This window comes from Echiichthys vipera (assembly GCF_963691815.1).
Source record: "Echiichthys vipera genome assembly, chromosome: X".
Taxonomy (NCBI): domain Eukaryota; kingdom Metazoa; phylum Chordata; class Actinopteri; order Perciformes; family Trachinidae; genus Echiichthys; species Echiichthys vipera.
In genome coordinates, this window is record NC_139825.1 from 44306176 (window position 1) to 44326446 (window position 20271).

The 20271-nt window shown below is 43.0% G+C and overlaps 2 protein-coding genes across 2 annotated transcripts; one reads left to right on the forward strand and one right to left on the reverse strand.

Moving 5' to 3' along the window:
- Positions 1-7068: 7068 nt before the first annotated feature.
- Positions 7069-12265, reverse strand: tma7 (translation machinery associated 7 homolog). Its single transcript, XM_083939059.1, has 4 exons — positions 12139-12265; positions 11784-11839; positions 9339-9426; positions 7069-7536 (listed from the first exon to the last, which is right to left on the reverse strand). Exons 1-4 carry the CDS (start codon positions 12152-12154, stop codon positions 7502-7504), a joined length of 195 nt encoding a protein of 64 aa, XP_083795185.1. The 5' UTR covers positions 12155-12265; the 3' UTR covers positions 7069-7501.
- Positions 12266-12343: 78 nt separating this feature from the next.
- Positions 12344-19680, forward strand: ccdc51 (coiled-coil domain containing 51; the record flags this gene model as incomplete). The annotated part of the gene is made up of 7 exons (XM_083939053.1): positions 12344-12410; positions 14436-14522; positions 14634-14844; positions 14968-15105; positions 16368-16532; positions 17270-17476; positions 19102-19680. Exons 2-7 carry the CDS (start codon positions 14518-14520, stop codon positions 19678-19680), a joined length of 1305 nt encoding a protein of 434 aa, XP_083795179.1. The 5' UTR covers positions 12344-12410; positions 14436-14517.
- Positions 19681-20271: the final 591 nt, after the last annotated feature.

Consider the following 20271-nt stretch of genomic DNA (forward strand, 5'->3'; position numbering starts at 1 on the left):
GTTTTTAGTCCTTTTGCTTCTGTTTTTAGTCATTTTGCATGTATTTTTATTCCTTTTGCTTCAGTTTTTAGTCATTTTGCTTCTGTTTTTAGTCCTTTTGCTTCAGTTTTTAGTCATTTTGCTTCAGTTTTTAGGCATTTTGCTTCTGTTTTTAGTCATTTTGCTTCTGTTTTTAGTCCTTTTGCTTCAGTTTTTAGTCCTTTTGCTTAAGCTTTTAGTCATTTTGCTTCAGTTTTTAGTCATTTTGCTTCTGTTTTTAGTCCTTTTGCTTCAGTTTTTAGTCATTTTGCTTCAGTTTTTAGTCATTTTGCTTCAGTTTTTAGTCATTTTGCTTCAGTTTTTAGTCATTTTGCTTCAGTTTTTAGGCATTTTGCTTCTGTTTTCAGTCCTTTTGCTTCTGTTTTTAGTCATTTTGCTTCAGTTTTTAGTCATTTTGCTTCTGTTTTTAGTCATTTTGCTTCTGTTTTTAGTCCTTTTGCTTGAGTTTTTAGTCCTTTTGCTTCAGATTTTAGTCCTTTTGCTTCAGATTTTAGTCCTTTTGCTTCTGTTTTTAGGCATTTTGCTTCTATTTTTAGTCATTTTGCTTCAGTTTTTAGTCCTTTTGCTTCTGTTTTTAGTCATTTTGCTTAAGCTTTTAGTCATTTTGCTTCTGTTTTTAGTCATTTTGCTTAAGCTTTTAGCCATTTTGCTTCAGTTTTTAGTCCTTTCTTCTGTTTTTAGTCCTTTTGCTTCTGTTTTTAGTCCTTTTGCTTCAGTTTTTAGTCATTTTGCTTCTGTTTTTAGTCCTTTTGCTTCAGTTTTTAGGTTTTTTGCTTCAGTTTTTAGTCATTTTGCTTCAGTTTTTAGGCATTTTGCTTCAGTTTTTAGTCATTCTGCTTCTGTTTTTAGTCATTTTGCTTCAGTTTTTAGTCATTTTGCTTCTGTCTTTAGGCATTTTGCTTCTATTTTTAGTCATTTTTCTTCAGTTTTGAGTCATTTTGCTGCTGTTTTTAGTCATTTTGCTGTAGTTTTTAGTCCTTTTGCTTCAGTTTTGAGTCATTTTGCATGTATTTTAAGTCCTTTTGCTTCAGTTTTGAGTCATTTTGCATGTGTTTTAAGTCCTTTTGCTTCTTCTTTGGTCATTTTGCACCTGTTTCTACTAATAATGTACCTCGTGTGGTCTTCTTGCATTGTGTGATTTGACTATTCATAGTCATTTGGGCGTTTTTGTAGTCAGGAAGTGTACGCTTTGTTCATTTTATGTCTCTTTGTAGTGATTTTGGGTGGTTTGTAGTTGTTTTGTGTATGTTTGTGAACATTTTGTGTCTCTTTGTAGTCATTTTGGGTGGTTTGTAGTTGTTTTTTGTATGTTTGTGAACATTTAGCTGCTTCTGAAATACACATATATTCACGCACAAGCGGACACATAACCACGCCTTTGTAACAAGTTTATATGCTGGAGCCGATAGAATAGAGATCGGGAACTTCTTGCCTCGGATCACGGGTACTGTGTTCTTTTTTTGTCATTTTGCTTCTGTTTTTAGGCATTTTGCTTCTGTTTTTAGTCATTTTGCTTCTGTTTTTAGGCATTTTGCTTCTGTTTTTAGTCCTTTTGCTTCAGTTTTTAGGCATTTTGCTTCTGTTTTTAGTCATTTTGCTTCAGTTTTTAGTCCTTTTTCTTCAGTTTTGAGTCATTTTGCATGTGTTTTTAGTCCTTTTGCTTCTTCTTTGGTCATTTTGCACCTGTTTCTACTAATAATGTACCTCGTGTGGTCTTCTTGCATTGTGTGATTTGACTATTCGTAGTCATTTTGGCGTTTTTGTAGTCAGGAACTGTATGCTTTGTTCATTTTATGTCTCTTTGTAGTGATTTTGGGTGGTTTGTAGTTGTTTTGTGTATGTTTGTGAACATTTAGTGTCTCTTTGTAGTGATTTTGGGTGGTTTGTAGTTGTTTTTTGTATGTTTGTGAACATTAAGCTGCTTCTGAAATACACATATGCACGCACAAGCGGACACATAACCACGCCTTTGTAACAAGCATAAATGCTGGAGCAGATAGAATAGAGATCAGTAACTTCTTGCCTCTGATCACGGGTACTGTGTTGCACACAGTTACTCTAGATAGAGACTAGAACATTTCTCCAGACGTCTGTATCATCCGATGTCCTCCTGCTAATAAATGCCTGCTGGCGCACTAAACTGCCAGTGACTCTGCTGACTCCAGAAAGCCTCCTTTAGAATTTGAATTACGCAATATATACTCTGTGAGGTCCTTCTGATTTGACTAACGTATTGTGTGTAAAACTCCTACAGTCTTTAATCTTTGCTCAACAGTGACTCCTGTGGTCATCTCATGAGGGGTCTGGGTTCAGTTCGCTTCAGAGGGGCCCGGGGTCAGAGTGAAGTGTTAATCATTCGAAACTCCCAAGTGTTATTCAGGAGTGTTACGTCCCAGCCTAGGGGAACTGGATGCAACATGACCTGTTGAGCCCCCTCGCTCCTCTCATCCCCAAGAAAAATGGCCAAAAGCAGGGTTTTCACTCTATACAGTCTCTGCTGATGGTGGTGGTGCCTGCTGCCGTGGTCCTGCATGACGCTTCCTGCAACTATTATTAATTAGTCTATTAATTAACTATTAGTCATATATACCATCACTGGTCTTACAAACTATGGAATTTGTAGCCGTAGAGGCACCATCCGTGGTATGTCTCGCTGCCTTGTAGCTGCTGTTGCCGCTGCTCATCATTGATCATGTTTGACACCATAATTATTATCATTTTCATTTTCTATCACCTTAGCTGTGCTTGTTTCTACTGTTCTGCTGTATTAATAAGTCATATTCACATTACTATAGATATTATTATAGTTACTGGAAGTGTGTCTGTCTCTGTCTTTGTGTCTGTCTTTGTCTCTCTCTCCCGTCTTTTTTCTCTCTCTCTCTCCTTCTCTTCTGTTATTCAGGAGTGTTACGTCCCAGCCTAGGGGAACTGGATGCAACATGACCTGTTGAGCCCCCTCGCTCCTCCCATCCCCAAGAAAAATGGCCAAAAGCAGGGTTTTCACTCTTTACAGTAGCCTTTATTTGCTCGGACATGAGAAACGGCCCAAAACAACAAACGAAACTCAGTTCTCTAAACTGACCTACTCAAAACAAAGAAAACCAAAATACAGGGATCTAACCTAACTAAGGTGCAAAAACAGGAGAAAAGGGGTTAAAGTAAAGGGCTTCTCATTCCTACAGGCTACTACTTTAATATAAGGGTTAACAAAAGGCTGCAGAGACACACACATCAGGCCTTGGTTGGGGATGAGGGAGGGAGAGCGAGCGAAGGCCGGAACTAGGCAGCATAAATAGTCCCCATCCACCAATCAGCAGCACTCCTCTTCGGCCATGTGGTCCTGCAGCACACACCTGCACACACACACTCTTCCACACACACACTGATTGCATAGAGGGAGACAGAGAGACACAGGCACCACACACAGCATAACACACACAGCCTAACACTAATAAACATAGGGCTATAACAGGAGGCAGACACTGTCCCCATATTTAAGAGTAAACTTAAAACTTTCCTCTTTGATAAAGCTTACAGCTCGGGCTTACGAGCTCTTAGCTATGTTGTTATTTTAAGCTGATTTTGTTCTGCTTAATGACGCTGCTATAGGCCTAGTCTGCCGGGGGTTAGTACTTTTCCTGATCCTCTGAGCTTCTCTCCTCTCTGTCTGTATCATTCATGTCTCATCAATGCATGTTACTAATTCACTTCTTCCCTGGAGTTGTTTCTGCTTTGTCGTCTCGCAGGTCTCTGTTGATGGTGGTGGTGCCTGCTGCCGTGGTCCTGCATGACGCTTCCTGCTGCTATTATAACTGTTACTCATATTTACCATCACTGGTCTTATAAACTATGTAATTTGTAGCCATACAGGCACCATCCGGGGTATGTCTCGCTGTGTCGTAGCTGCTGTTGCCGCTGCTCATCATTGATCATGTTTGACACCATAATTATTATGATTTTCATATTCTATCACCTTAGCTGTGCCTGTTTCTGCCTTTAATATTATTTTTAAATATTTAACTTTTTCATACTTTTGCACATATTCACCTGTTTTAATATTCTTTGCAAACGTTAAGCTTTTTTCTGTGTAGCTTCAGCATTAAAACATTTCCACGTATTATTATTAATACAAGTTTATTTATTTACTACTTCAAACGGGGGAATCGAACCAGCGCTCGCTGCCATTAAGTTATAAATAATCTGACACCAACAGATAATTGCTAATTTGTTTTATTTCAAAAGTGCAGATTTGAGTTATCAAAATATGAATATAAACATTATGGGGGGCTTTAGGGGGGACAGGTCTTGTACTGTCATTGCAGACTTTGCACATTGTCACTGCTGTGGTTTGTTGTCACTCCTCTGGGGCCCCCTACTGGCAAGAGGTGCCTCTGCATGAATGTCTGTAAAGTAAGAATGCATCGATGTATCGGCCGATGCCTTGACTTAAACATTAGAAGATTGCAGTAGGCAGATGTTTATCTGGTGTGTTGTATCAATTTTGCGCTGGCTAAATGCTTTATTTAAAGGTTTAAAAGGCTTTTTACGCAGTTATTTGAAAAAATATGTAATTTTCATGTGAAAGGCGGTGAAGTTTTGTGCTCCTCCTAAAGATAGTGTAATAAAACGCTGAATTACTTTATTTTTATAATTAATATTTAGTTGTTTCCTCTCACACAAAAGGGGAAAAATTACAAAAACTAAATATTTATTATTTTAAACATTGGTTTCGGGACAGAATCTCACTTATCTAAATATTCATTCATTCATTCATCTTCAACTGCTTATCCCGGGGTCGGGGTCACGGGGGGGGGCTGGAGCCGATCCCAGCTGACATCAGGCGTGAGGCGGGGTCCACCCTGGACAGGACGCCAGTCTATCACAGGACACATAGAGACGAACAGAGACAGACAACCATTCACACCTACGGGTGATTTAGAGTCATCAATGAACCGAACACCTGCACGTCTTTGGACTGTGGGAGGAAACCGGAGAACCCGGAGAAAACCCACGCAGACACGGGGAGAACATGCAAACTCCACACAGAAGGGCCCCAGCTGGGATTCAAACCAGGGACCTTCTCGCTGTGAGGCGACAGTGCTAACCACTACACACTGAACTGATTACCTGTTATAAAAAAAAAATAGTTGTTTGCTAATTTCTCATCACGTATTCAGCATACAGGTAAACCATCAATGTTGGCAGTGAAGGCAAATTGATCTCTCCACGAAACTCTCTATTCTCCTACGATAAGTTTTTTTTTTTGGGGGGGGGGGGGGGGGGTTATCCATGGTTAGCATACTGACACCACAGGTCATAAACTCAAGGTTAGGGAAAGGTGCTGAGCGAGAGCCGTAGCATGTGATCCATATTTTAGTTTCACATAATATTTTTTTTAAATCACCTTAAAGAAGAATTACTTTATTTATCCCACAACGGGGAAATTAAATTTTTTCACTCTTATTATTATTCATGTTACACACACACACACACACACACACACACAGGACCTATACATGCAATTAATGAGAGATGTTAGAGTGAGGGGGCTGACAGTGACCAGCTCCCCAAGCAGTTGGGGGTTCAGTGCCTTGCTCAACAGCACGTCGGCAGTGCCCAGGAGATGAACTGGCACCTCTCCAGCATCCAATCCACGCTCCATACATGGTCCACACAGGGACAGGGACAGCCAAGTCACATATGGACTGAGCTACTGACGCCCCAAACGCCAAGAGAACAGGTTTTCCCTTTGAAAGATTGTCCACTGTGCAAAAAACGCATTATTTATTTCCATGTTATTTTTTGGCAAAACTTCAGGAAAATGGACTTAAGAGCCGCGGGTTGCAGACCCCTGGGCTGTACTGACTCGGTGTGACACTGCTGTAAAAATGCTGCATTAGTTTTTCTCCACACAATTCTCAAACTTGAATAAACAATAAGACTTCAGGGGGCAGCTTTCAGAAACCTGTGGCGTCTTTACAGAAACTGCATCTATATTTTATACAGTTTAGGACCCTGACATTGTTGAACGGGGAGTTATTGTAGCTCTCCGTATTTGGTTAAATTCAGAGCTGTGTGCGCCTCGATTTGATGTTTGAAACCAAGACAATTCAATTCAATTTTATTCATAGTGCCAAATCATAACAAAAGTTATCTCAGAACACTTTACAGAGTAGGTAAAGACCACACTCTATGACTAATTTATGATTTACACAGACCCAACAATTCCCCCGTTTAATGAATCAAACTTAATAAAATTAAGTTTGATTCAATCAAAACAAATTAAACTAAATTAAATCAAATTAAAGTAAACTAAATTAGACCAAATTAAATTAAACCTTGTTTAAATTAAGTTAGATTAAATCAAAACAAATCAAATCCCATCAAATTAAACTTAACTAATTTAGACTGAATTAAACTAAGTTAGATTAAATCAAAACAAATGAAAACTAATGAAAACAAATCAAATCAAATCAAACTAAAATAAATGGTGTTTGTTTTTCCAACGTGTCTGTGACGTCCACAACAGGTAAAAAGCAGCAACAGTGGTTATTTCAGCCATGTTTGAAAGCGGCGTTCTCCCTACGTGGTCTCATGGGAGGGCGTATAAATAGCACGCCACTTTTCATGACTTTCATGACTTTTCGCGTGCATGTCTACGCATATTAAGCTTTTCGCGTGTCATTTCACGCCCGTTATTTCAGCCATCCTTCACATGAAATATTGATTTAAAAACAACCCTCTGACAGAAAGCTCCACCACTTCATATTTCTCCGCCACCTTGCGGAGCACGTACACGAACACGTAGGTTTTCCCTCAATGACATTTGGGCGTCAAATGACAACGCCATCTCTGCACAATACAAGTCAATTGAGACTACATGGCGTGAAATGACCGTGTGCGGTTGGCATCTGCACAGAGCGTCTCCGGCACGAGTAAAACAATGCGTCTGCGAAAACTCTGGGGTTTAAAAAAAGGGGAAAACGCCGATGTCTTCTGCTACTTTAACGATGAAGAATTAAAACGAAAGGCAGTAAAAACAAAAACTTTATTAGTATCTCCCTCTTTACAATACAACAAACAGGAAACAGAACTTGGGATGTTCAGTGTTCCTGGACACTACACACAGTACGCTTTGAAGACATGAGGATTTTTCATCAGCGCGTGAGACTGAGAAATATCACAGTGTGAAACCTCCAATAGAACATTGCCATTACGTTGTTACGACGCGTGCACCTAGCCTGATTTTACAGATGTCCCCGGTCTTTGAAATTCTCCGAATTATTCAAATCATCTTCTGTTTACTCTCACTGGTGGAGGGAATCGGCACCAAGGCAGCTTTTTACTTTATTTGATGGGGTTCAGCTGTAACGGAAAACAAACTGGCGTCTTCTCAGCGAGCAAACAGACATCTCAGACACAGGAAGCGAGGCCGGGGAGCAGACGGACATCGCTGTAACGTTTACTTCTTGCCCGATTTCTTGATGCCACCGCTGGCTGCAGGGGGAGAAACAAACGAACATTTGCTTTTTAGCTCTTAGACGACTTATTTATCCCAGTTCTCTGCACTTTTTGTTTTTAGTTTGAACATTTCAAAGAGTTATTTATGTTTGGGACGAAAGTTAGACCTTAAAATGAAAGTACCGTATTTTCCGCTGTATAAGGCGCACCTTCAATGAATGTCTTTTTTCATATATAAGGCGCACCACATTATAAGGCGCATAGAATAGACGCTACAGTCGAGGCTGGGGTTACGTTAAGGACCGCCTCTAAATTCATTGATGTTAAGTTCGCGTGCTAGCGCGAGAAGCATCCAGCTGCAGACCCGGAGCACGAGCCCCTCACTTGACACAAGCCCCTCACTTGGAAAAAAAACTTTTGCATCACTTCCGTCAAGCAAGGGGCTTGTGACAAGTGAGGGGCTTGTGTCAAGTGAGGGGCTTGTGTCAAGTGAGGGGCTTGTGACAAGTGAGGGGCTTGTGACAAGTGAGGGGCTTGTGACAAGTGAGGGGCTTGTGACAAGTGAGGGGCTTGTGACAAGTGAGGGGCTTGTGACAAGTGAGGGGCTTGTGACAAGTGAGGGGCTTGTGCTCCGGGTCTGCAGCTGGACAGTATCGTGCTAGCGCTGTTGCCTTCAGTAGAATAGTGATTGTACGGACTCTTCTACTTGCTGCTCTCTGTTCAACAACCCACTGTTGGAGTTTGTCCTCCAGCTGCAGCCGTCTCGCTCTGTTCCCTCTAAACTCTGTTTAGTCTTCTTCACTTGGCGCAGGTCGTCTTGTTGCTTCCTCCACTTCGGCACCATTGATTGGTTCATGTTAAACTCTCTGGCTGCTGCTCTATTCCCGTGTTCTGCTACGTGACTAATGGCCTTGAGTGTAAACTCTGCGTCGTAAGCGTGTCTCTTAACAGGAGCCATTTTGGGCTCTTTACACAAACACACACATGGAAATGAAACGGCACGCTTCACGCAGTCGTATATCTCAACATGCACTGCGTGTTACTTCTTCTACGGGGGAAAATAGAGTCGGCGGCTGCTCACCGTAGTTGGAGACCTGTTGTGGCTCAATATTGGTCCATATATAAGGAGCACCGGATTATAAGGAGCACTGTCGGCTTTTGAGACATTTGAAGGTTTTTACGTGCAACTTATAGTGCGGAAAATACGGTACGTGTTTTTTTATTACATATGAAAATGACATCTGAGAGGCTTAACTGGACGGATTGGTTTAAAAAGAAGAAATACAATAAAAATGAGTGTAGAAATACTCTGTACTGTAAAATCATGCACTCAAAACTTTAACTTAAGTAAACGCAAAAGGCAATAAAATACACTTTGAGTACTGAAAGTAAAAGTACTCATGATGCATATATGCATGTATTTATAATATAAATTATGCATTAATATGTACATTAATACTGAAGCTGGTAAAGGAGTCACTTATATTTAATGTATATACTACTGTGTATCTAAACCTATACCAATAATAATCTTAATGTGAAAATAAATGGATAATTAACACTGTCAAATAAATATAGCAGAACAAGGAGGAGAATATTTCCTTCAGATGTTGTGAGGTACACGTACAAGTCTACAGAAACTTATAGAAATACTCAAGTGAAGTGAAGTACAAGTATCTCAAAATGACTTTCCACCACTGCACAGTACTCCCACTAACCCCTGGCATCATGCAGAACTCCAGCACAGCTCTTTTTAATGTACATACGTCTTGTGAATATTGTATTAGACTTGAAAATAAAGGGTCACATATAGACCATGGCTTCTACTCTGGTCTTACCTAGAGGTCCTTTTCCTGAAGCCTTGGCTTTCAACGCCTCCAGGGCTTTCGCGTCTTCCTTTTGTTTCTGCTTGAAGGCAACATCATCCTGCAGACGGACAGACAGTTCACTCAGTTTAATCCTTTCACTAAAACTATTTCCTTGATAGCACTTCTGTCCTAGTCCCCTCTTCAGTTTGTGCAGCATCATCTTCTCATCTTCAACCGCTTATCCCGGGTCGGGTCGGCTGCAGCTAACATATATTTATACTCCTATTTAATTAGAAATCAACATCAAAGTTTCCCAGAGCCAAAAAAACAAGGTTGCTTCAGGGGTTTAAAAACAAAACAAAAACATGACAGATACTCAGCTACTCAAATATCATCTTAGGGCGCACTCACACTGTGCCTCCGTCCTGTGCCCCGTGCTTTAGGGTCCTTGTCCCCCCCTCCAGGCCCGTTTGTACTCACACTACCTGGGCCTCGGAGAATGCTTCTTGCTGCCTATACGTCATCACGCTGTAACACGCCACACGCATTGACGTCATCGCTATGTGTCGCTTTGTTTACAAAAGCATGCGGTCTTTTGACCATATAATGGAAAGCAGCACAGAAAACATGGTAACGTTTTCGGCTTTGTGGTTTTTTTGGACTCATTGTGAGGCGACAGGACCCCGTTTAGTCGACGTTGCAAGGCGACAACTTGAGTTGAAACGAAGGGCACGAATATGAAGGTTACTGCTGAACAGACGCACAGAAAATGACGTCAGAAACGCTGTAGGCCTCGTGCTCATACACGTGCGCACGCTCGTGCTCATATATGTGCAAACGTGCTTTACAAAAGCCCACCTCTCCCAAACCTAGGCGCGGTACGGTTGCACTCACACTGGTCAAACAAACTACACTTTAGCCATGAAACGTCCTGGGGCACAGTACGGATGGACAGTGTGAGTGCGACCTAAGGCTCTGGAGTGATATTTTTTTGGGGTGGGTTTTGCTGCATGTTATCCATATATTCTGTTACCTATATGCTGTCTGTAACAGCGTGCACTAGTATAAAACAACACGCATGTTGAGCAGAAAAGAGACGTACAGTTTTATAAGTTAAATGATGCACAAAATATTGACTATATAATGTGCAAATGTTCGCTGTATATTACATTATGTATATTTACACAACGTAATGTGTAAAGAGGGGATTTTAAAATCCCATGTAAACAAAGTAGTCAGTCTTTTCTTATGGAGCAGCACAAACTTGGATTACCATCTCCACAAAACTAAGGAGCATCACATCTTTGAAATCCTTTTCCAAATCTATAAAACAACGGCTATTCAAAAATCAGACATGATGCCATAATCTGGATGAATGTACTTTGCCTTGCATTACTTAAAGTTTGTGCATTTATGCTCCTCGTCTGTGCATGGTGCTTTTGTCTGTGTTTAAATGCTCATGTATTTTAATTTGCTATATAAGGATGAACCCTGGGCGCCTCCCTAGGGAGGTGTTCCAGGCACGTCCACGAGTGAGGGGACGATGGAGCGTGAGTTTGGCCAGAGAATCGGAGCAGCGGGGGCGGTGTTGCAGTCGCTCTACCGCACCGTTGTGACGAAAAGAGAGCTGAGGAAGGCAAAGCTCTCGATCTACCGGTCAATCTTGGTTCCTACCCTCACCTATGGTCATGAAAGCTGGGTCATGACCGAAAGAACGAGGTCGCGGGTACAAGCGGCCAAAATGTGTTTTGTCAGGAGGGGGGCTGGAGTCTCCCTTAGAGAGAGGGGGAGAAGTTCAGCATCCGTGAGGAACTCAGAGTAGAGCTGCTGCTCCTTTGCGTTGAAAGGAGCCAGTTGAGGTGGTTAAGGATCATCTGGTAAGGATGAACCCTGGGCGCCTCCCTAGGGAGGTGTTCCAGTCACGTCCAGCTGGGAGGAGGCCTCGGGGAAGACCCAGGACCACGTGGAGAGATTAGATCTCCACACTGGCCTGGGGAACGCCTCAGGATCCCCCAGTTAGAGCTGGCTAATGTGGCCCGGGAAAGGGAAGTTTGGGGTCCCCTGCTAAAGCTGCTGCCCCCACGAACCGACCAGGGATAAGCAGTTGAAGATGAGATTTTACAAATTATTATTTTTACGTCTGTGTGCTGCTTTAACAATTGGTTCCCATGTGCGTGTGTTATGATTTAACGTATGGTTGTGTTGTTTTTATTTGTTATGCTTATATGTTCTTGTGTCTATGTGTTTGTGCTGCATTTTCCTGTATGCTTTTTTCAATGCTTTCTTAAATGTCATCAACCTACCAGGGACTGCAGAGGAAAATTACACTGCATGGCCTAAATCTGGCACATTTACAAGTGTGACTTTTGTTATCTAATGTGTTTTTCCCCTTTTTAAATACAGAAATGTTGATTATAAAATATATAAATGTATGTAGAGAAATAAAATAAGCATACAGTCCGAGAGGAAACTTACATCATCCATGTCCTTGTTCTGTTTCTTGGGCGCCTTCAGTGGCTTCTTCTTGCCTCCTGTGAACAAAACATGAATAATTAGACATATTGTTAATAAAATAATTAACACTAGACGCAGGATTTATAAGCCGAATGTCGCAGGATATCGCCATGACTCATATATGATCTATAAATGCTGTTTTTATAAGTATATAATCCCCAACAACAAGATACAACACGAATGTGGCGGATTTTTAATGAAGTTTGGTGCAAGATGAAACCGTTGTAGCGCCGTTAGCTTAATGGCTAATCCCACGCTACGTCAGGTTTTCAAAATTATCTTTTTATAAAAACAATAAGATTAAAAAACGTCTCACCTTCTCTGCCAGACATGTTTCAAAAGTCGTCACCGTGGTCTGAGGAAACAGAAAAACACGTTTTTATGGTTGCGAGCGGAGCGGGGTTGTCTGGGTGTCTTTTCAATGCGCGCTGTGAGGACCCCTGCGGACTGTGAACCCGGAAGAGTATGCCCGCGCTGTGCCTGAACAAAAACTCACCCGGCTGTTTCATTTGACATCTGCAGAAGTAGTCAGTCAAGATAAACCGCGCCCGTGTGACATGTGTGCTTTGGCAACAGTGGATGAAACAGGTGTGTTTATTTATATACATTTTAAATCATTGTAAAGATCATATTGCTTTTTATGTGACTTAACGGTAACTGTTAGCAACGTGGAGCTAACAGCTAGCAGGAAATGAAACATCACTGTCAGTTCACCTTGGAGGAAAAATGTTATATATCGTTAAGTTTTTACTAGTTTTAGACCTTGTACACTGAATTTTCTTTTAATGCCTCTGGTTATTTTTATTTGATGTATTAGACATGTTGTATATTAGTAGTTTTATTATTAGAAATATTGGGAAATCATTCATTATGTATAGCAGAGTGCATTTTTGTTTTCCCCTCCCATGTTGTTTTTATTATTATTATCATCACAATGTAGAAATACTATATATATACTTTAAAATGTAATTTTTTATTGTATATATAAAACTACACATTATGCAGAATGGTTAATTTCAGAGTAGTGTATAAAATATTATTAAACTATAATTACTATTGCATACATACAGAGCAGGTAGCAGTGTGTGGTGCAGGGCCGTACGGAGGTCTTTTAAGGGGCAGGAGCTCTGACCTAACCCCTGTACAGTGTTACCTTTACAGCTCCTTTTTTCCGAACCGTAGCTGGGAGCGAGCTAATCTCGTGCTAAACTTGGCTCACAGATAAAGATAAGCAGATACACAACTTCTTTAACTTCCAAAAGACTAAACTGGGTTAAAACCTCCGATAAAACAGGCCGGTGCACCGAAGCGCCAACCACTCACCCAGGGTTTATTAAGGGCGCACTCACACTGTTCATCTGTCCCGTGCCCCGTGCTTTAGGGTACTTGTCACCCCCTCCAGGCCCGTTTGTACTCACACTACCTGGGCCTCGGCAAATGCTTCTTGCTGCCTATACGTCATCACGCCGTAACACGTCACAGGCATTGATGACGTCATGGCGATGCGTGGCTTTGTTTACAAATCTTTCCATAGACCTCGGAGTTTTTGTGCGTCTTGTCGACTGTTTTTGAATATTTTCATCGACCAAATCTGCAGTTAACACTCCACCTCCGCATCAAACCAATGTGAGCCTTTCACCGCCATTGTTTTAAATGTCCGCGCATGGTCCCTCCTTCTTTTTTCTATGACCCAACAGGCGCACAGAAAATGACCTCAGAACCGCCGTAGGCCTCGAGCTCGTACACGTGCGAACACTTGTGCTCGTACATGTGCAAACATGCTTTACAAAAGCCCACCTCTCCCAAACGGGCCGTGGTCGGCAAGGTCCGTACCGCGTCTAGGAGGATGGACAGTGTGAGTGCGCCCTTAAAGACTTACCTACTGGCCCCTGTACCAGCTCCTCTTATAGTGAAGTCCATTCAAGTGGATTACCAAAGTCAATCCCAAAGGAAGGAGCCCATTGGTGCTTTGTTTTGTGTGTAGGGACTCTTCTCATGCTGCTGCAGAGGTTTGCTGTTATTTTCAGCAGCATTAGTGGTTAAAAAAGACGTTTTAATGCCTTCACCGTACTGCCCCGAGCTAATCAGTGTTAGCCACGTCCGGCTGTTAGCAACCCTCAATTTCTCCGTTCATAGTTGATACATGAAAAACAATTGTCTCGATGGCTTATTTGATGAGTCTATTTGCGGGAAAAGATGATTTTACGCAGGAATTTCACTTAAATGCTTATTTTTAATGTATATGATGCATATGAACATGTTCTCATATTTGTAGCAGCAACTTAATTATTCTTATATCTTATCACAGATGTATCAGAGTCCTCTTGCCAGTTTATCAGGTGCATTTTAATAAAAATGCTGAAACTTAATTTGCACTTGATTGCAATGGATTATGTGTCAGTGCAGCGAGTTGCACCTTAATCTTTCAATAATCTAAATTGTGAAGAACTTATATTTAAATCAGCTGGATTGGACCCACTTCAGTAGTTAGATCCTTTTAAACAGAACATCTGTAGCTGATGGTTTAACTGAGATGCGTTGAACTGGTGCATCATTTGCACTTTATAGTTTCTCAATCCTGTCATTTAAAGGCTTTAACTGTTTTGCTCACAGGTGCATGGTTCAGTGTCGGCTCTGTGGCTACAGTGAAGCTCTGACAGTTTTCAAGCTGCACTTCTAACTGCTGCCCTTCTCAATGAGGTACTTCTGCACGACGTAGTCAATATGATAAACCTGAGCTTTTTTTTCAACTCGTCCTACGTAAAATTACAGCACTGAAGCTGAAGATTAACACTGTCTTTACTGTGTCAGGTACAGAGGAGCGCAGATCTGTCTGAGGGCTCATGGCTCGTGCTGTCTGTCCCGCTTCTCCTTGCCCGTATCTCTGCCCGGCAGAATCACTCTGGTCCGAACCTACAGTGCTCACCAGCAGCCGGGCTCTACTCCACCCACTGACCCTACCCCACCTGAGGAGAAGGGCGGAGCCGAGGTGGTGAAGGAGCGTACCCTGGCTGCCTTACAGGTACAATGAATCCCTCTTCCGACTGTTTAGAACAACTTTCCAGATCACTGACTTATCAGACCTGTATTAACAATTTTGTAATTTAAATGAAAAACCTCTGTTTTCCTTCTCTCCCTCTTCCAGCATGCAGGTGATTTGGGGCGTCAGTGGGGTCAGAGGTCGGCTCAGGTGGCCACCACCTCAGTCAACCACTGGTGGGAGAGGTACGAGGAGTTCGTCGGGCTCAACGAGGTCCGCGTGGCCCAGACGAAGGTCACTGAGGTCAGCAGACAGTAAGAAGCCAGGGTGTTGTTTGTGCACGTTAATAGTTGGTGAAACCTCTCAATGACCTGCAAACTCTGAGGTCTCCATGGCCAGTTTTGTGCATGAACACCTTCATATTTTGGGCAAACATGAACTGAACGTACTGCATTACTGCCTGATGAACGTTACTGTGAATTTGTTCATTCTGGTGACTGTGAACGGCACGCTCTATCAGTTTAACTTCCTTCAATAGGACGCCAGATTTGTATAGAGCCTTCCAGGGGAAAGGCAGACTAAAACACACCGTTAACAGGCCTTAATATGTAGCGGCAAAAACACCCACTCTGGCAACACCAGCGTAGGTATGTGCAAGCAAATAAAAAATCCAAAGACAGTCAAGACAGATCCTCGACCCAAATCCCATGAACTGTGTACAGTAGCGGCTCCGTTGTCATCTGTGGTTCTACATGGGACTATGAACTGAACTAGTTCATTTTAAAATTTTTGAACTGAACTTTTGAACTTGTTCATGTAGATGTTTCCAAACACTGAACACGGCTCAATGGGGCTCTGCTTTATAGATGAACTCAAACAAGTCGTGGAGGACGAATAACTGAGGAACATCGTACGTCTCTGGCGTGTGTGCGGGGCTCGACAGTGCGCTTGTTTCACTCAAAGTCGCGACTACAAATAGATGTGTGGAAACTTTCAAATGTTTTTAAGCGCATGTGTGTGAATAACCTCACTTTGACACAGGAGCTCCCATGAACTTTGCTACATTTTTGTTTGAATTTGTCATCTTGTTGCCTTTTCTTGTAACGCTCTGTCAAATCAAAAATCTCTCCCAACACCACAAAAAACAATATTGTTAAAATGATTAAAAATATTGTGCCGCTGGACATGGGCATTGCCAGCAGTAGCTTAACTTCTACCAAGTGATTTGTGTGCGTGAGTGAATAAGGTGAGAGTCTGCTCTTACTTCTCCAACTCTACAGCTAGTTTATTTCTTGTAAACATGCACACCTTTGTGTATTTTCCCTTTTTGTGTTAGTAAATTTTTGCAGTGTCACAAGATGCATTAGCTTATTAAATAGCGAGCGGACGACAGTTTAGATTGCGATAAATAGTTAAAATTATGAATAATATACACTTGTGAAAAAATACAGTTTGAAGCAGAAATAATTAAAAACCTATTGCTTGTAAATGTCTCCTCGTTCTCTCTTAGTGCGCATCTCAATTTGTCAGAAAGTTAGCTTTAAGCCCTGTTGTGCTTCTTCCAGGCTGAGGCAGCGTTCATGGTGGCCAGAGGGATGGTGCGTGAGGCTCATGCCAGCCTGGAGGCCCTGCAGGTCAGGCTGAAGGAGGTCAGAGACCGGCTGGACAGAGTCTCCAGGGAAGAGGCTCACTACCTGGAGCTGGCCACGCTGGAGCACAAACTGCTGCAGGTTAGCTAAACTGAAAATGTAAATAAAGGGAATATACTAAGGGCGCACTCACACTGTCCTTCCGCACCACGCCCCGGGCTTTAGGGTACTTGCCCCCCCCCCCCCCCCCTCCCTCTCCCCCCGCGCCCCAGCCCCGTTTGTACTCACACTGCCTGGGCCTCGCGCAAATGCTTCTTGCTGTCCATACGACATCACGCCGTAACACGTCACTCACATTGATCGCGTGTGTGTGGCTTTGTTTACAAATCTTTCCACAGACCTCAGAGTTTTTGTGCGTCTTGTCGACTGTTTTAGAATATTTTCATCGACCAAATCTGCAGTAAACACTCCACCTCCACATCACACCAACGTGAACCTTTCACCGCCATTGTTGTTGTTGTTAAATGTCCGCGCATGGTCCGTCCTTCTATTTTCTATGTCCAAACAGGCGCACATAACGCTACTGCCGTAAGGCTCGTGCTCGTGCTCGTACATGTGCAAACGGCTCAACAAAAGCCCACCTCTCTCAGGCGGGCCGCGGATGGCCCGCTGTCCGCAGTTATGCGCGGAGCAGGTGCACTCACACTGCTTAAACGTACTAGGCTTTAGCTGAAAAAACGGTTTTGGCCCGGTACAGAAGGACAGTGTGAGTGCGCCCTTACTGATCAAGCACAGAGACTTGTTGAATGATGTACCCATATATGTAATAATAAATAAAATAAATTTAACTCCTCCCTCACACTCTCTCCTGACCGCAGGAGGAGCGTCGACTCCGGACCGCGTATGAGAACGCAGAGGGTTTGGAGCGGGAGAAGTTCGCCCTGTTTTCAGCAGGCGTCAGGGAGAGCCACGAGAAGGAGAGGACGAGAGCTGAACGCACCAAGAACTGGTCGATCATCGGCTCGGTGCTCGGAGCCCTGATCGGGGTCATGGGATCAACGTACATCAACCGTGTCCGCCTGCAGGTGAGGAGGGGTGATGATTGCAGTTTGAGTCATTTAATTAGCATTTCCCTGCACTTTTTGTCACGTCTTGATACGAAATGCCAAAATCTAAGCCTGGAAAAGTCACAGAATTCATAAAATCCTTGTTAGTTTTATGGTGATTGGTTGTTGTTGTTTTTATCTTGTTTTCATTTGTTTTGAATGTTTTGCAGCAAGAATGTTGCTAAGCAACAGATTACTAGAATAGTTAGATATGAGGGGCAGGCAATATAAGAGGTTTCTTCTCCCTGCTCCCTTCAAACCAATGGAAGAAATGTTGTGATGATATTGTCAAATTGTGAAATTTCCTTGGTTTTGAATAAATATAAAGAAAGAAAGAAAGAAAGAATATTTGCTTCATTGAGTGATGCAGATCTGTTACACAAAAAGAACAGTCTCACTAAATCATAGCACTTAATTTATTAGTTAATTATATTATTTATAAGTAGCCTATGATCATGTATTTGTTTATAGGGGGCTGGTGAATAACACAATCAAACCCACCAAATCTATGTATCAGTAGTTTAAAATAACTCTGTACTAAATATTCAATGTTTACATTTTATTTCCAGTTGTGTGCCCCTTCACTTACTTTAACGGCGTCAGTTTGGCCCACTGGAAAGAAATATTGCCCTCCCCTGCCCTAATCAAAACAGTCTCAATCTACTTTGCATTCGGGACCCTATCTCTGTAGCTTTCCTGGCCAAGGCCCCTGCTGGAACAACTCGTCCAGGAGAGCGCTGCTGTGTGACGCTCTCATTGCTCCCCCCTCCCCTCCTCTCACAGGCACCTGTTGATTGTTGACTCTAACTGGGACCCAATCAAGGAAGTCTCCATGGCAACTTTTTGTGTTATCGCCTCAACACTCTGCGGACTGAGACACAGTCTGGGTAGCTGGTCGAGGCGGCTCTTCAGGCTGATATCACACACGCACCCATAGACACACATGCACATATGCAACACAGCCCCCACGCCTTCGCCGCTTACACACCACCAGTGTGTAAGGCGGATCCCACTGGTGGCGCTGAAAATGGCTGCGCCTGGGGCTGGCTGCCTATCTGCATTAGGACACCTCTTTACCCTTCTTCCCCCTCCCCTGGTGCAACTTGTTCTTGAGTCTTATGTTGTACATTTATGCGCCTATTGCTGAGGTTTTCTTTCCCGTTCCCACGCTGTGCCCCTGAGTGCTGTTACTAAGGTCATCCTGTTGTGTCTGTCTTATTGTATGCATCATGTTGTACATGTATCGACGGGTCGATTGTCTTAGTCTTGCTGTACTTGTTACAGTGACAATAAAAGCATTATGATTATGTTATATGATGAGGTATGTAGGCTACATTGTTGTTTTTCAGACTTGAATCCAGAAATTAGTTCATAATCAGTTGCATTAAGAGTACACGGAGTACAATTGTTTCTGTTTCTTCTCATGCTAGAAAGCCAGTGCCAGGCTGATACATGTGCTGGCAAAGTGTAAAATGTTGTTTGAAGTAATGTTCCCACTTAAGTATTTTTTTGCTGTGTATTTAATTTGTATACGCGCATCGCCAGGACACCAATGTGCATTCATCTTTGTTTGCGTTGACACATCTTCTTCTTCTCATCTGTAGGAGCTGAAGACTCTGCTGCTGGAGGCACAGAAAGGTCCAGAGAGCCTGCAGGAAGCCCTCAGAGTCCAGGCTGGAAACCACCGCTCCCAGCAGGACGAGCTCCGATCGCTTATCGACAGCCTCAGGGTCGCTCTGAGTGACGCCTTCACACAGAGGGACGTGGCACTTCAGGACAAGAGCACTCCGACCCCTGCCTCACCCACGGTGCCTCTTTCATTCCTAAAAGACCTCCAGGTGGGCAGCCAAAAGACACAGTCCCTTCTGGAGTCCTTCCGGCCACAACTGGGACAACTGGAGCAAGGACTCGGTAGAGTTGAGGGAGAGTTATCGGGGGTGAGGAGGCTGCTGGAGACCAAACCACAGGCAGCACCAGAGAGACCAGAGAGACCAGAGAGACCAGAGAGACCAGAGAGAGAGGGCCAGTGGGAGACGGAGGCGGTGGTGAGGCATCTGGAGGAGACCCAGAGGACGCTTGGAGAACGAATCAGGACAAACACTCTTTATAATGCGGTGTTTACCTACACCGCTACCGCCATCACCATCTCTACTGTCTACCTGCTGCTCAGAGGAACTGGTTAGACTTGATTAACTGAATCATTTTAACATGCACTGTTCCACTATCAGCCACTGGGAGTACTAATCTAAATTAATTATGTCAGAATAGAAGATTTAATTGGTTGGAAGTAACTCAGTTTCTGTAATTTTCTGGTTGCAGGTGTTGATTTTTGCTCAGCTTCTGTTGCTGCTGTTTATTTTTAACTCTGTGATCTCAACATAAAACGTGGACTAAAAGAATCTTTTGTCTTAATTCCAGCTGTTTCCAGTAATTTGGTAAGAAAAGCCTTAATTTATTTAAGAATATACAGCAAGTAAATGATAACACAGGATCCTCAGAAGGATGCAGAAGCCACCTTGAGGCCAATATCGTGACTTGGGGCGCACTCACACTTGGCCCGGATGATCCGTGCCGTACCAGCTCTATTGTTCATCCTAACCCTAACCCTTAGCGTGATTGTCCCCCTGCCTCTTTCCCACGGCCCAAGCCCGCCTACACTCACATTACTTCAGAACCTCGGCTCGATTGCTTCTTGCTTAGGGTGCACTCACACTGTCCGTTCATACCGTGCCCCGTGCTTTAGGGTACTTGTCCCCCCCTCCCTCTCCCCCGCG